The 13374-nt window shown below is 41.4% G+C and overlaps 1 protein-coding gene across 1 annotated transcript; it reads left to right on the top strand.

The window, feature by feature from the left end:
• The first annotated feature begins 362 nt into the window (after window positions 1-362).
• LOC122657639 (phosphatidylinositol N-acetylglucosaminyltransferase subunit A-like) lies at window positions 363-1803 on the top strand. The gene has a single exon (XM_043852410.1). The coding sequence runs from the start codon at window positions 378-380 to the stop codon at window positions 1728-1730; it is 1353 nt and encodes a 450-aa protein (XP_043708345.1). The 5' UTR covers window positions 363-377; the 3' UTR covers window positions 1731-1803.
• The last annotated feature ends 11571 nt before the right edge of the window (window positions 1804-13374 follow it).

Here is a 13374-nt window from a genome sequence, read left to right as displayed (position 1 = left end):
GGTTAATGAGTCAAGAGGGTGATATGATCAGAAATGAACCTATCTCAATTCCCAAGTTAACTTGCTGAGTTTTGGAATGGTGCTGTTATGGTACTTGACTTTTCATGACTAGAAAATTTTCTCCCAAAAAGTTTCACTCGAACTTGTCTTGCATTTGGTTCTCTGTGGAATCAAACCTACTTTCTCAGAAAGAAAAAAGTAGACAGTTGGAAAAGGTGAAAATTTGGGACAAAATAAAGAATCATAATCAGTTTGAATTTTGAAATTTAAAGGATTAATTGAAACCTCTTTGAGATTTATTATTATTAAACATGCATTACAATAACAGTGCCTTAATATCATTTTCTGGAACCTAGGTTCGTGACACTGTGGATGCAATGAGTGGACCAATGCATAGAATATTGATGGTGTCCGATTTTTTCTACCCCAACTTTGGTGGTGAGAATCACATTTATTATCTATCACAATGCTTGCTTAAGCTTGGTCACCGGGTGGTGGTCCTGACTCATGCCTATGGAAACCGCCGTGGGGTGCGATATATGGCTAGTGGTTTGAAAGTTTACTATATACCTTGGAGGCCATTCCTGATGCAAAATACATTACCGACATTTTACGGGATGCTTCCAATTCTAAGGACAATCCTCATTCGAGAAAAGATATCTTTGGTTCATGGGCATCAGGCCTTTTCAACTCTTTGTCACGAAGCTCTGATGCATGCATGCACCATGGGATACAAAGTTGTGTTTACTGATCATTCGCTCTATGGGTTTTCTGATGTCGGAAGTGTCCACATGAATAAGGTGCTGCAGTTCACATTGGCAGATGTGAATCAGGCTATATGTGTTTCTCACACAAGTAAGGAAAATACAGTCCTAAGATCAGGTTTACCCCCACAAAAGGTCTTTGTAATACCAAACGCTGTGGATACAGCTATGTTTAAACCTGCAACATGTAGACTCAACTATGATAAAATCATTATAGTTGTCGTAAGTAGGTTGGTTTACCGGAAGGGTGCAGATTTGCTTGTTGAAGTCATTCCCGAAGTTTGCCGCTTGTGCCCAAATGTTCACTTTATTATTGGAGGAGAGGGACCAAAACGAGTACGACTGGAAGAGATGAGGGAAAAACACTCGCTACAAGATCGTGTTGAAATGTTGGGGGCTGTTCCTCATGCTCAAGTGCAGTCTGTCTTGATTTCTGGTCACATATTCTTAAATAGTTCTCTGACAGAAGCATTTTGTATAGTCATATTGGAGGCTGCTAGTTGTGGATTGTTTACTGTCAGTACACGAGTCGGAGGTGTCCCAGAGGTTCTACCTGATGACATGGTTGTCTTAGCAGAACCAGTGCCAAGTAGCATGGTAAGGGCAATCAAGAAGGCAATACACATGCTCCCCAATATTGACCCACAAAAGATGCACCTCCGTATGAAAGAGCTATACAGTTGGCATGATGTTGCTAGAAGAACAGAGGTGGTATATGACCGTGCATTGAAATGCACTGATGAGAATCTTCTGGAGCGTCTGTCACGATTCCTCACATGTGGTGCATGGGCAGGGAAACTTTTCTGTTTGGTAATGATCATTTATTTCTTGCTATGGCATTTATTGAAACTATGGCAGCCAACAGAGGATATAGAGGAGGTACCTGATATCAAGCATTCTTCTATCAAGATGAAGGTATGTCTAGGGACTCCAATGAAAACTAACAAACTGCCATCATTGGAGTAGCCGCCTAACTTTTACCATGCTGGTCCATCTGATAAACAGTTTCTATTCTGTGCTTGGCAAGTGTTCTCATTTTGTTTGGTAAGTTAATGTTTGTCTTCCTTTTAGGCTGTATGTTCCATGAATTTGTAATCTGTTAGTAGGTTTCCTTTACTAAATCTGGACATCTGTCATTGCAGGGTATTGGGATCCTGGTTGATGGATATTTGGTGCTGCTGTTGGCAACACACACACACACACATTCTCTCTCTCTCTCTCCCCCTTATTAACACACATGTTCTTGTGATGTTAAACTTGTTTTTCTGCTGTTACACTTTATATCGACTGGGGTGATGAGGTTGTTCCCTGGTTCGTAATGGTTTTGAGGATTTGACTAGTCCTTGTAGTGTATGAGTGTATCTCTTTTTAATGGATGGATATTTGTGCTGTCTGTAAGTCACTGAGAATGAAACTTCAGATATTTGTTCCATATTACTAATGTTAATATACTGATTTGAACATCCATGTTCCAATTACTACTTGTCAGAGGGTATAAGTGGGTTTATATTACTGCTGTTTATCAAGTTCCACTATTATATATGTAATTTCTGTCTTCCAAACATCAATAGTGAATGTCCTCCTAATTTCTATGTTTAAGAACAAGTTGTTATTGATTTGTTGTAGCAGCTACACTATTTAAATGCTCAAACCGAGTAACTGTAACTGTTCTTGCTGGATCACTAGTTATCGGTGTTCACTGGATTGCTAGCCAGTCTGGAGACAGGTTTGAGCCTGTAATTCTCGGAGCTTCGGTCTTCCTTTTAGGTTTTTGACATTTAATTAATGACCTAGACAAGCTGCCATCATAGTTCGAGAACTCGCGAGATCTCGCTGAGTTTCTCGGTTTTTGGAAAAGCCGAGACGAGACTGCCTACGAGTCTCAAAAGTGCAATATCTCGGTGAGATCTCGGATCTCGGTTGGATCTCGGTTTCGACCCATTATTTTAACCCACCTACCACTTAAATACCTTACCTAATTGGACAAAACTCGACATGTCTCAGCGAGATCTCGGATCTCGGGTTGACCCAAAGTTGAGGCTTCGAGTTGAAAAAAAAAAAATGCACCAACTCGGCGAGATCTCGGCGAGATCTCGACTCGTCTCGGTTTTTCCAAGAGTCGAGTTGGTACCGAGACCCGAGTTTTAGTACCTTGGCTGCCATATATTGAGACACACCTACATGACCTAACTTATTAACTAGCCTTTCTTAATTTCTTTGTTTTGCTCTCCTCAGCTTTACCTGCAACTTTTTCTAGATTTATTCCGACAATAAAAGTGAGATTTGATTACGGTGCTATGATCTTTATCCTCACCTTCAGCTTGGTTTTGGTGTCAGGTTTGGGTTGAAAATTTGTTCAAATGGCTCACTAGAGTGTCCACCATTGCCATAGGTACCTCTATGTGTATGCTCATCAGCATGCTTGTTTGTCCCATATGGGCTGGCAAGGAGCTCCACCTTCTCATCACTTGCCAATTCCTTGGATGGTAAGTCTCTTAACAACAACAATACCACTTACTTGGTTCATAGCACAATAAGCTCAGTAAAGCTATATATACACTATGACATTGATTGTATTAGTAACGGAAAATTTGAGAATGAAACTATCTATATTGATGTTTGTTCACAAGTATGTTAATTTACTGTCAGGGAGGGTTTGGGAGTGCAAGCAACATCATGTTACACGATGATTTTGGGGATTGTGACTTGTGTCTATGAGACACAGCCCACCTAATTTATAATAATGACTAATGGAGTACAAAGACAATAAAACCCCTAGGGCAACACAAGATATAAACCCTATGGAGAATTATTGATGTAAACTGGCTGTCTAAAACCAGCCGCAGGTGTAGGGATTCTTCCCTACACCAGCCTAAGTAACCATCGGGTAGGTGTAGGGATGAATCCCTACACTAGCAACAATCGTGGGGATTTTTAGTATTTGTTTTATTGAGTTGTAATCTAATTAGGATTCCTATTGCAAATCTGAATCCTAATTAGAAGTCCTATGTTTTAATTTTATTGAGTTGTAATCTAATTAGGATTCCTAGTGCAAATCTGAATCCTAATTAGAAGTCCTAAGTCCTAGTTAGCATTCCTATTTTGAGTCCCTAGTCCTAGTTGGCATTCCTATTTCTATTTTGAGTCTTAGTCATAGTTAGGATTTACTTTATGTCCAGCCTTGAAGGCTATATAATGTAAAGAGCTCCATTGAGCCCCCCACGATTTAATGAAGAAGAATATTGCTTTAATGCATTCCACTGTCTGAGATAGGTTGTGAAGGTGAGGCTGAGATAGCCTTCACTAGTTCACTGTTTTCTCTCCTTCGAGTGCATTCAAGTTTGTCAAGTTTGTTGCTTGCCGATTGTGTGAAGGTTCAAAGATTAGTTACTCGGATCTGTTCTCAGTCCAAGGATCCATCCAACACAATTAAGCTTTCATCCCAATCCCCTAACCCTTCTTCTCCTATCCGTACCATCAAACCCTAACTCCATTAACCCTAACCCTCGAGTTCATCTAATCCTCCATTACGCCCTAACCGATTGCATTATACCCAAGCGATTCTGTTCGGTTTTAGTTGGATTGACATCCATCCGGAATTACATTATTTGGTATCAAAGCCTAGCTATGGGTTCTCCAAAATCAAGTGATCCAACCACTCTACAGAATCGGCTGAGATAGTTAAGGTTTTATCACGAAGATGTGAAGACCATCAAGCAACAGGTTGATGTCTTGTCACAACAAGGTCCTACTGCACCTCCATAGAAAATATCACAAACTGAAGCTGCTGCTTCATACACTAACAACCGACATCCACGTAGGTTACCACAGAGGGTTCCCACACTACAGACACACAGGAACAATAACAATTCTACCTATGAAGAAGATGAAGATCACGATGGAAATCAGTATTACCGTGATGATAAGCATAAGGTAAAACTGGATCTGAAGGAATATAACGGGAAACATGACCCTATTGCATTCCATGACTGGTTGAGTGCTCTAGATGACTACTTCAAGTGGTTTCGGTTGTCTGAAGACCGAAAGATGCAGCTGGCCACGACTAAGTTAACTGGAGGAGCCAGAGATTGGTGGCGTACACATGAAGACAGGTTGATCCGTCGTCACATGGAACCAATTACTTGGGCAGCTATGAAAGAGATTCTCAAAGAGAAGTACTTACCTCCTTCTTATCAGAGGCGTTTGCATGATCAACTGAACACTATACGACAAGGTACCTTAACAGTTGAGGAGTATATTGATAAATTCAATGACTTACTCTCACGTACGGGTGTAGATGAGAATGATGACCAGCTTATATCCCGTTTCAAGTTGGGATTGAGGGTTGACATTAAAGACAAGATAGGCGTGGTTGAAATATATAATTTGAATCACTGTTTTGAAAAGGCCATGGATGCTTGAAGATTTAATCAAGGCTGCCCGCAAGATTCACACCGCAGTCCGGTGATATTAGGAGAACCTTTACTCCTAACAGATCTAGTGGTTTCCCTACTCGAGCTCCACCAACTACAGAGGAAAAGGGTAAGGCCCCCATGGGTAGTCAAACACCTAACAAGTGTTTCCATTGCCAACAAGACGGTCATTATGCAAGGTACTGCCCCCCAAGAGGGAAGTCCAATTCAGTGATTGCAGCCATGGAAACTAGTCCAGATGTCCAAGTTTGTGACCCGCAGTTTAATGACAATTGGGCCGTTAATGCTGCTCTTGAGGGAGAAGACTATGATGATACTTTGGAAGACGAAATTTATGAGGTAAATGTAGTAACTCGCATTCTGGTTGCCGAATCTGAAGGAGAGGACTGGCGTCGACATTGCATCTTTTATACACTGATGGATAGCGGGACAGCAACAGCACAAGTGATCGTGGACAGCGGTAGTTGTGTCAACGTGGTTTCCAAAGCTTTTGTCATTGAAGAGAAGCTTAAAGCTGAACCTCACCCACAACCATACAAGGTATCCTTACTTAATAATGATACTTTAGAGGTTAATCAGCGATGCTCGTGCCACTCAAGATTTCTGGTTACGAGGAGAATGTCAGTGCGATATAATTCCTATGATTCGATCGATGTCTTACTTGGGAGACCATGGATGTATGATAACAATGTATTGACGGGAGGTACAAAAATCAGTGTTTCTTTGACTTCAAAGGGAAACCACTGGTTCTCAACCCCCTCAATGTACCATTGATGAGGCCAAGGCTTAGAGCTGCCAGCTGAAGCGACAACAGGTCTTGAAAACTATTGACAATAGACAGCCAATGAAAGGAGGGTCAAGCAGAGAAGGCACCACATGCTAGTACTAGTACTACTAAAGCACAACCCATGGAGCAACGAATTCTGTCCCTGCGTCACCGAGAATTCCTTACTACAAGTGAAGAGACAGGGTTGATACTAGCCCTGGTCACAAGAGCAGTGTCACCAACCCCTACCACTATTCATCCCAAATCCATAAAAGATCTGCTTGATGATTTCTCAGATCTAGTACCAGACGATCTTCCAGATGAGCTACCTCCTATGAGGGATATTCAGCATGCCATTGATCTAGTACCAGGTTCGGTGCTACCAAATCTGCCCACTTATCGTCTCAGCCCTACTGAGCATGCCGAGCTCAAGAGACAAGTAGATGACCTGATTCGCAAGGGGTTTATTGTTGAGAGCATGAGCCCATGTGTTGTTCCAGCATTACTTACTCCAAAGAAAGATGGTACATGGAGGATGTGTATTGATAGCAGGGCAATAAACAAGATCACCGTCAAATACAGGTTTCTTATTCCAAGACTTGACGACATGTTAGACATGCTCACAGGTGCTTCCATCTTTTCGAAGATTGACTTAAAGAGCGGATATCATCAGATTCGGGTCCGCCCAGGAGATGAGTGGAAGATTGCTTTCAAGACAAAGGATGGTCTATATGAATGGAAGGTGATGCCTTTCGGTCTCACAAATGCTCCAAGCACCTTCATGCGTGTAATGACACAAGTACTTCGTCCATTCATCGGTAAGTTTCTTGTGGTTTACTTTGATGACATTCTTATCTACACCACACCACCGAGGAGCATCTCGATCATCTAAAGCAAGTGATGAGAGTGTTACGTATAGAGAAACTCTTCATCAACCTCAAAAAGTGTTCTTTTATGTTACCTAAGGTTATCTTCCTTGGGTTTATTATATCTTCAGCCGGGGTTGAAGCTGATCTGGAGCAAGTGCAAAGCATAGTCGATTGGCCAGTGCCACACACCTTGACAGAGGTTAGGAGTTTCCACGGCCTAGCATCTTTTTATCGGCGTTTTATTCGGAACTTCAGCGGCATCATGGCACCCATTACTGAGTGCATGAGAGAAAGTAAGGGCAAATTCCAGTGGACACCGGCTGCTACCAAAGCATTTTCCTTGATCAAGCAAAAGATGACCGAGGCACCTGTTCTACGGCTCCCAAACTTTGATGTCATATTTGAGGTAGCTACAAATGCATCCCATGTTGGGATTGGAGGAGTTCTCATGCAATCAAATCATCCCATTGCCTTCTATAGTGAGAAACTCAACGATGCTAAGCGGCGTTATTCTACCTATGATTTGGAGCTTTATGCAGTGATCCAGATTATAAAGCATTGGAGACACTACCTTGTGGGCAAAGAATTTATTCTATACTTTGACCATGAGGCCCTTAAGTATCTCCATTCTCAGCGATCCATAAGCAACCGCCATGCTAAATGGATCGCCTATCTCCAGGAGTTTCATTTCGTTCTGAAGTACAAGGTAGGCAAAGAGAACCAGGCCGCTGATGCGCTAAGTCGGAAAGTTCTCACCCTATCCACCTCTTCCACTCACAGCACAGGCATCGAACATATCGAGATGAGTACACACTGATGTTGATTTTCCCCCATTCATACTACATTACAAGAAGGTGGAACGATGCCAAATACTCCCTACGTGATGGATATCTCTTCTTCGGGACACGCCTATGTATCCCTAACACATCCTTTCGGCAACCTCATTAGGGAACTACATGGCGGTGGCATGGGAGGGCATTTTGGCATTAGCAAGACATATGCTGCGATTGCTGATTTGTATTATTGGCCACATCTTCGGCGTGATGTCCAACAGGTGATTCAGCGTTGTCGAGATTGTCAGCTTGCTAAGGGTGATAAGCAAAACACGGGCCTCTACACACCTCTTCCAGTGCCTCATGCACCCTGGTTACATATCAGCATGGATTTCGTTCTCGGCCTCCCATCTACACGGGAGCGTCATGACTCTATATTTGTGGTGGTGGACAGGTTTTCGAAAATGGCTCATTTCATTCCCTGTCGGAAGACATTTGATGCCAGTCACATCGCCAAGCTCTTCTTCAAAGAGGTCGTACGTATTCATGGGCTACCCGAGTCTATTGTTTCTGATCGTGATGTCAAATTCACTAGCTATTTTTGGAAGACCTTGTGGATGAAGACCAATACCAAGCTGAAGTTCTCCACCGCCTTTCATCCCCAGACAGATGGGCAGACTGAAGTGGTTAATCGCAGTTTAGGCAATCTCCTCCGATGTCTTGTTCGTGATCATGCGAAAGATTGGCCTTCTGTCCTTGATATTGCCGAGTTCGCGTACAATAGTTCTGTCAATCGGACCACTGGCCGTACTCCATTTGAGATTGTTTTGGGTCTGCAACCCAAGCGCCCCGTGGACTTGCTTCCTCTTCCTCCTCATGTTCGTGTTAGTGTGGACGCTGATGAGTTCCTCCGCCACATCACCGAGGTCCATACCGACGTTCGCCGACGCATTGCTATTAACAATGAAGGTTACAAGGCAGCAGCTGATCGTCATCGCCGATACGTGGAATTCCAACCTGGTGATTTGGTGATGGTTCGTATTTCTCCTGAGCGACTTCCTCCTGGAACCAATCACAAGCTCCACCCTCGCAAAATGGGTCCTTTCAAGGTGCAACAACGCATTGGGACCAATGCCTATATGCTCGAGCTTCCTCCATCTATGAAGATTAACAATGTTTTCAACGTGGCCGATCTCACTCTTTATGTCGGCCACCATTCGGACGACGGTGATACTGCACATGCTCTCCGCCTCCCACAGTTTACCACTCCGACTGCTGATGTCATTGAGAATGTGCTTGATAACAAGTTTACTACTATGCGGGGTGGTCGCGGCTATTACTCTTTCCTTGTGAAATGGAAGGATCGCCCTGATAGTGACAGTACTTGGATTCACGCCGACGACTTCAGGCGCCTTGATCCTGATCTCTACGAGCGCTACATGTCTTTCATCCATTCGTCGGAGACAAATGTTTTTGAGAAGGGGGGAGTTGATGTAAACTGGCTGTCTAAAACCAGCCGCAGGTGTAGGGATTCTTCCCTACACCAGCCTAAGTAACCATCGGGTAGGTGTAGGGATTCATCCCTACACTAGCAACAATCGTGGGGATTTTTAGTATTTGTTTTATTGAGTTGTAATCTAATTAGGATTCCTAGTGCAAATCTGAATCCTAATTAGAAGTCCTATGTTTTATTTTTATTGAGTTGTAATCTAATTAGGATTCCTAGTGCAAATCTGAATCCTAATTAGAAGTCCTATGTTTTATTTTTATTGAGTTGTAATCTAATTAGGATTCCTAGTGCAAATCTGAATCCTAATTAGAAGTCCTAAGTCCTAGTTAGCATTCCTATTTTAGTCCTAGTCCTAGTTGGCATTCCTATTTCTATTTTGAGTCCTAGTCATAGTTAGGATTTACTTTATGTCCAGCCTTGAAGGCTATATAATGTAAAGAGCTCCATTGAGCCCCCCACGATTTAATGAAGAAGATTATTGCTTTAATGCATTCCACTGTCTTGAGATAGGCTGTGAAGGTGAGGCTGAGATAGCCTTCACTAGTTCACTGTTTTCTCTCCTTCGAGTGCATTCAAGTTTGTCAAGTTTGTTGCTGCCGATTGTGTGAAGGTTCAAAGATTAGTTACTCAGATCTGTTCTCAGTCCAAGGATCCATCCAACACAATTAAGCTTTCATCCCAATCCCCTAACCCTTCTTCTCCTATCCGTACCATCAAACCCTAACTCCATTAACCCTAACCCTCAGTTCATCTAATCCTCCATTCTGCCCTAACCGATTGCATTATACCCAAGCAGATTCTGGTTCTGGTTTTAGTTGGATTGACATCCATCTGGAATTACATTAATTATACATTTATACCCTTGAACCCCATATTACAACACTCCCCCTCAAGTTGGTGCATGGATGTCACACGTGCCCAACTTGCACACAAGACGACAAAACACTTTACTACTCAATCCCTTAGTAAAAACATCAGCAAGCTGCAAGCTGGTCAGATTTGACAAATGGAGTGCAAATCAGCCCTTGTTCCAGCTTCTCTTTGATGAAATGGTGGTCAATCTCCACATGCTTGGTGCGATTATGCTGGATTGGATTGTGGGCAATACTGATGGCAGGCTTGTTGTCACAATAAAACATCATTAATGTGGTCCTAGATTGGTAGGAGACCAGCTAGGAGCTAATCAACCAGGATATGATATGAAAAGGTGAATCGGCTAGGTCAAAAATCGGTTTTTGGTTAAATTAGGGTTATAGTTTGTGTATGGTTAGGGTTCGATGTATGGGTTATGTAAAGTTGAGGTAGGGGAGTCTATCAGTGAAGGTCCTGAGATGTTTTGATGGATGGAAATATGTAAACTTGAATTAACAACAATATAGGTTCAGGGTTTCGGGTTTTGGAAAAGGGGAAAATAATGAAATCTAGGGTTTTGGCTGGTCAGAAGTGGATCACCTTTGGATCGAGTGTCTAGGGGAGGGAGAGGGATGTTCGATCCTAGTATGGGGCTGAATGAATGAATGGTTAGGTCTGTGGGAAATTTAGGGTATGGGAAAGTTGAAAATAACAAGAGGGAAACTAGGGCTGGGGTTGTAGAGGATTAGGAGGAGGATGGGGATGGGGATTCTTCCAACTTACTTGTAGTTTCAGAATTGTCCTGGCAGCAACATGTTTGTTGGAAAAACTTGAATAAAAATTGAATCTTGAACAGAAAACTTGAAAAGAGCTTCAATAGAACCACTCGAGCTTCAAACCGCAAGGTGTCGATTGGATCAAAAACCAATCCCACCAGCTTTGATCAGACACAAAACAAATAGGTGACTTTGTTCTTGTGCCATGACAGAATTATGATTTTTTTTTGTGACAATCTTCTTAAGAGGTTATCAACAACAGATTTGGCATTGTTGAGTGCCCTGTCCACTCCATTACAGGTGTGCTTATAATCTATCTTCTGTTATTTGTTTTGCTTTTGTATTGTCATCTATCTCTTCTTATAATTTTTTTTTTTTGTTATATGAGGAGCAACTTCTTGTAAATTGATATCTTTTCTGACCTATATCTACCTCCCTGATTCAGCCATTCAGAAGATTGTTGATGGGCCATCAAAACTGGAGTGGTGGAAGAGCTGCTTCCTTCAACATCATCCCTATTAGCACTGGAGCTGCCAAGGTAATTAGTTCCAATATAATGGCATTTAGATTTGGAGCAGGACGTTATTGCAAATGGATCCATGCACTCTTGGCTATTGGCCAGTGGCTAATGCTGGATTAGTTCATTGTCTTGTATATTTCATTTGTATTATTTTTGTAGTTGAATGGCTTTTCAAAATTCAGATGAATGATCTCTCTATTATTTTAGTCTATGGCTGTGAATCTTGAATCTTAGTTGAGGGAGCCTTTTTAGTCTATTATGTTAGTAAGTGGCAGTCGATCCTGAAACTTAGTCTATGGGTGAATTAATTTACATTTGAATGTTCTTGATGATGTAAGTTGTTGGGAAGGTTCTGCCATCATTAAACGAGAAATTGATTGGAATGACCTTCTGTATTCCCTCCGTTGATGTCTCAGTGTTGCATCAAAGCTGCCATCAATTATGTGGTGAATGCACCAATGATTACAGCATATTTTTCATATTGATCTTCTTTTGCTCGGGAGGCCTCAAAGGTTCATTCTTTGCTACCTGTTTCCTCTCCTTTAATCTCCACTCTTACTCGCTTTGTCTTCCTTTTTCCGTATATTTGTCCCTCTTTTTACCTTTTCGTTCGCTGCTTAAATTTGCTTGCATTCATTATTCTTTCCTTCTTTATTGACCCGTTAGGCCTGTTCCAATGAGCAGTTACGACAAAAGAGTTGCATGGAAAAAGGCAGAAATTAGTCTCCTTTCCGAGAAGTAGATGCTTCTGCTTGCTGGATAATTTTTCCAGCTTTATTGCCTTCCTTTTAATTCACTTATTATGGTTAGATGCTAGACTTTCTGTTTACCTGTTTTGGCTCCTTAATATCTGTCTATTTCTGTGTTTGGAATGGATTCTATAGAGGAGAAACAGCAAGAGCGACAATGACATGGAAACCCTAAGTGCTTCTAGGATGATCGTTATTTCTTCCTCCCCCCTATCAATCTTCCCTCCAAAGTAGAATTTATCCGGAAGATCTCTTCATTTGGCAATACCCTGCAAAGCTACCATCTTTTTTCTTGTTAGAGTTCCATTGTTTCTCAAATGGATGTCCTTTTCTGGTTCATCTTTAAAATTCTGTCCTCTACAGCAATGCACCCATCTGTGTATTTCTGAGAAAAAAACATAGAGAAATTAGTTCTTTCTCTTCATCAAACTCTAGGTTCCTATCTTCTCATGCAACACTTCCATGAGCTAATCTCTTATATTAACTAACCTTTGAATATAATTTATGTATTTAAATGTCTGAAGCTTGGATTGACCTCCATATTGAGTATGCATCTGAAAATTTTATGCTTCTTTGGTTTATTTTGTTCTCAACCATATCTTTATTCATTGCTTAAGCATCTTATGAGAATCTAGAAAGTGCCTATGCTTTGCTACCTGTGGGTTAATTTAAGACAAGGATGGTTATAAAGCTAATAATTTTAAGCTTAAAACTATGGATCTGATAAGTTAAAAATAAGCCAAATGTGAAATGAACACTTTCAATCTGCATAGGTCTTTCTATTTCGTTTTTAGCTTTGTTTAGATTTTTCCTTTGTTTTCCTCGACCTCTCTGTATTCTCTTTTCTCTCTCCCCTTCCACTCCTCTCCCTCCTTCCCTCTCTCTATCTCTCCATCCCTCACGTTTCTCCCCTTGCCAATACCTCTCACATGTCCCTCCTCCTCCACGCCCCTGCCCCATTCGTCTATTTCTCTCATGTTCCTCCCTCTCTCAAGCATCGGGGGATTTATCTGATTTTATTTATATGGGCTTTTAACTAGCAGAATAGGTTAGAGACTAGACAAGTTAGTAATGTTGTTTCTTAGACTGCAAGCATCCTCAATATGGATGGTAGTGAGACTTCTCGTCTTTGGCAGTTTGGTGAGAAAAGGATAGGGAATTACTCTCTAGGACCAAGAAAATTATAAATAATTGTGATAAGAACGTATCACCAGCAGTTTTATAATTTAATTTTTGGAAGAATGGAGATCATACTCATTTAGTTGGATTAATTTGTTTTGTATTCACATATTTTTGACAATCATTAAGTGGATGAATATTTAACACTTCTATCAATTTCTATCAATTAGATATATTTTTTTT

Source organism: Telopea speciosissima, chromosome 4, assembly GCF_018873765.1.
Source record: "Telopea speciosissima isolate NSW1024214 ecotype Mountain lineage chromosome 4, Tspe_v1, whole genome shotgun sequence".
Classification (NCBI taxonomy): domain Eukaryota; kingdom Viridiplantae; phylum Streptophyta; class Magnoliopsida; order Proteales; family Proteaceae; genus Telopea; species Telopea speciosissima.
Note: the sequence above shows the minus strand (reverse complement) of the source record. Positions and strands in the feature narration are given on the sequence as shown.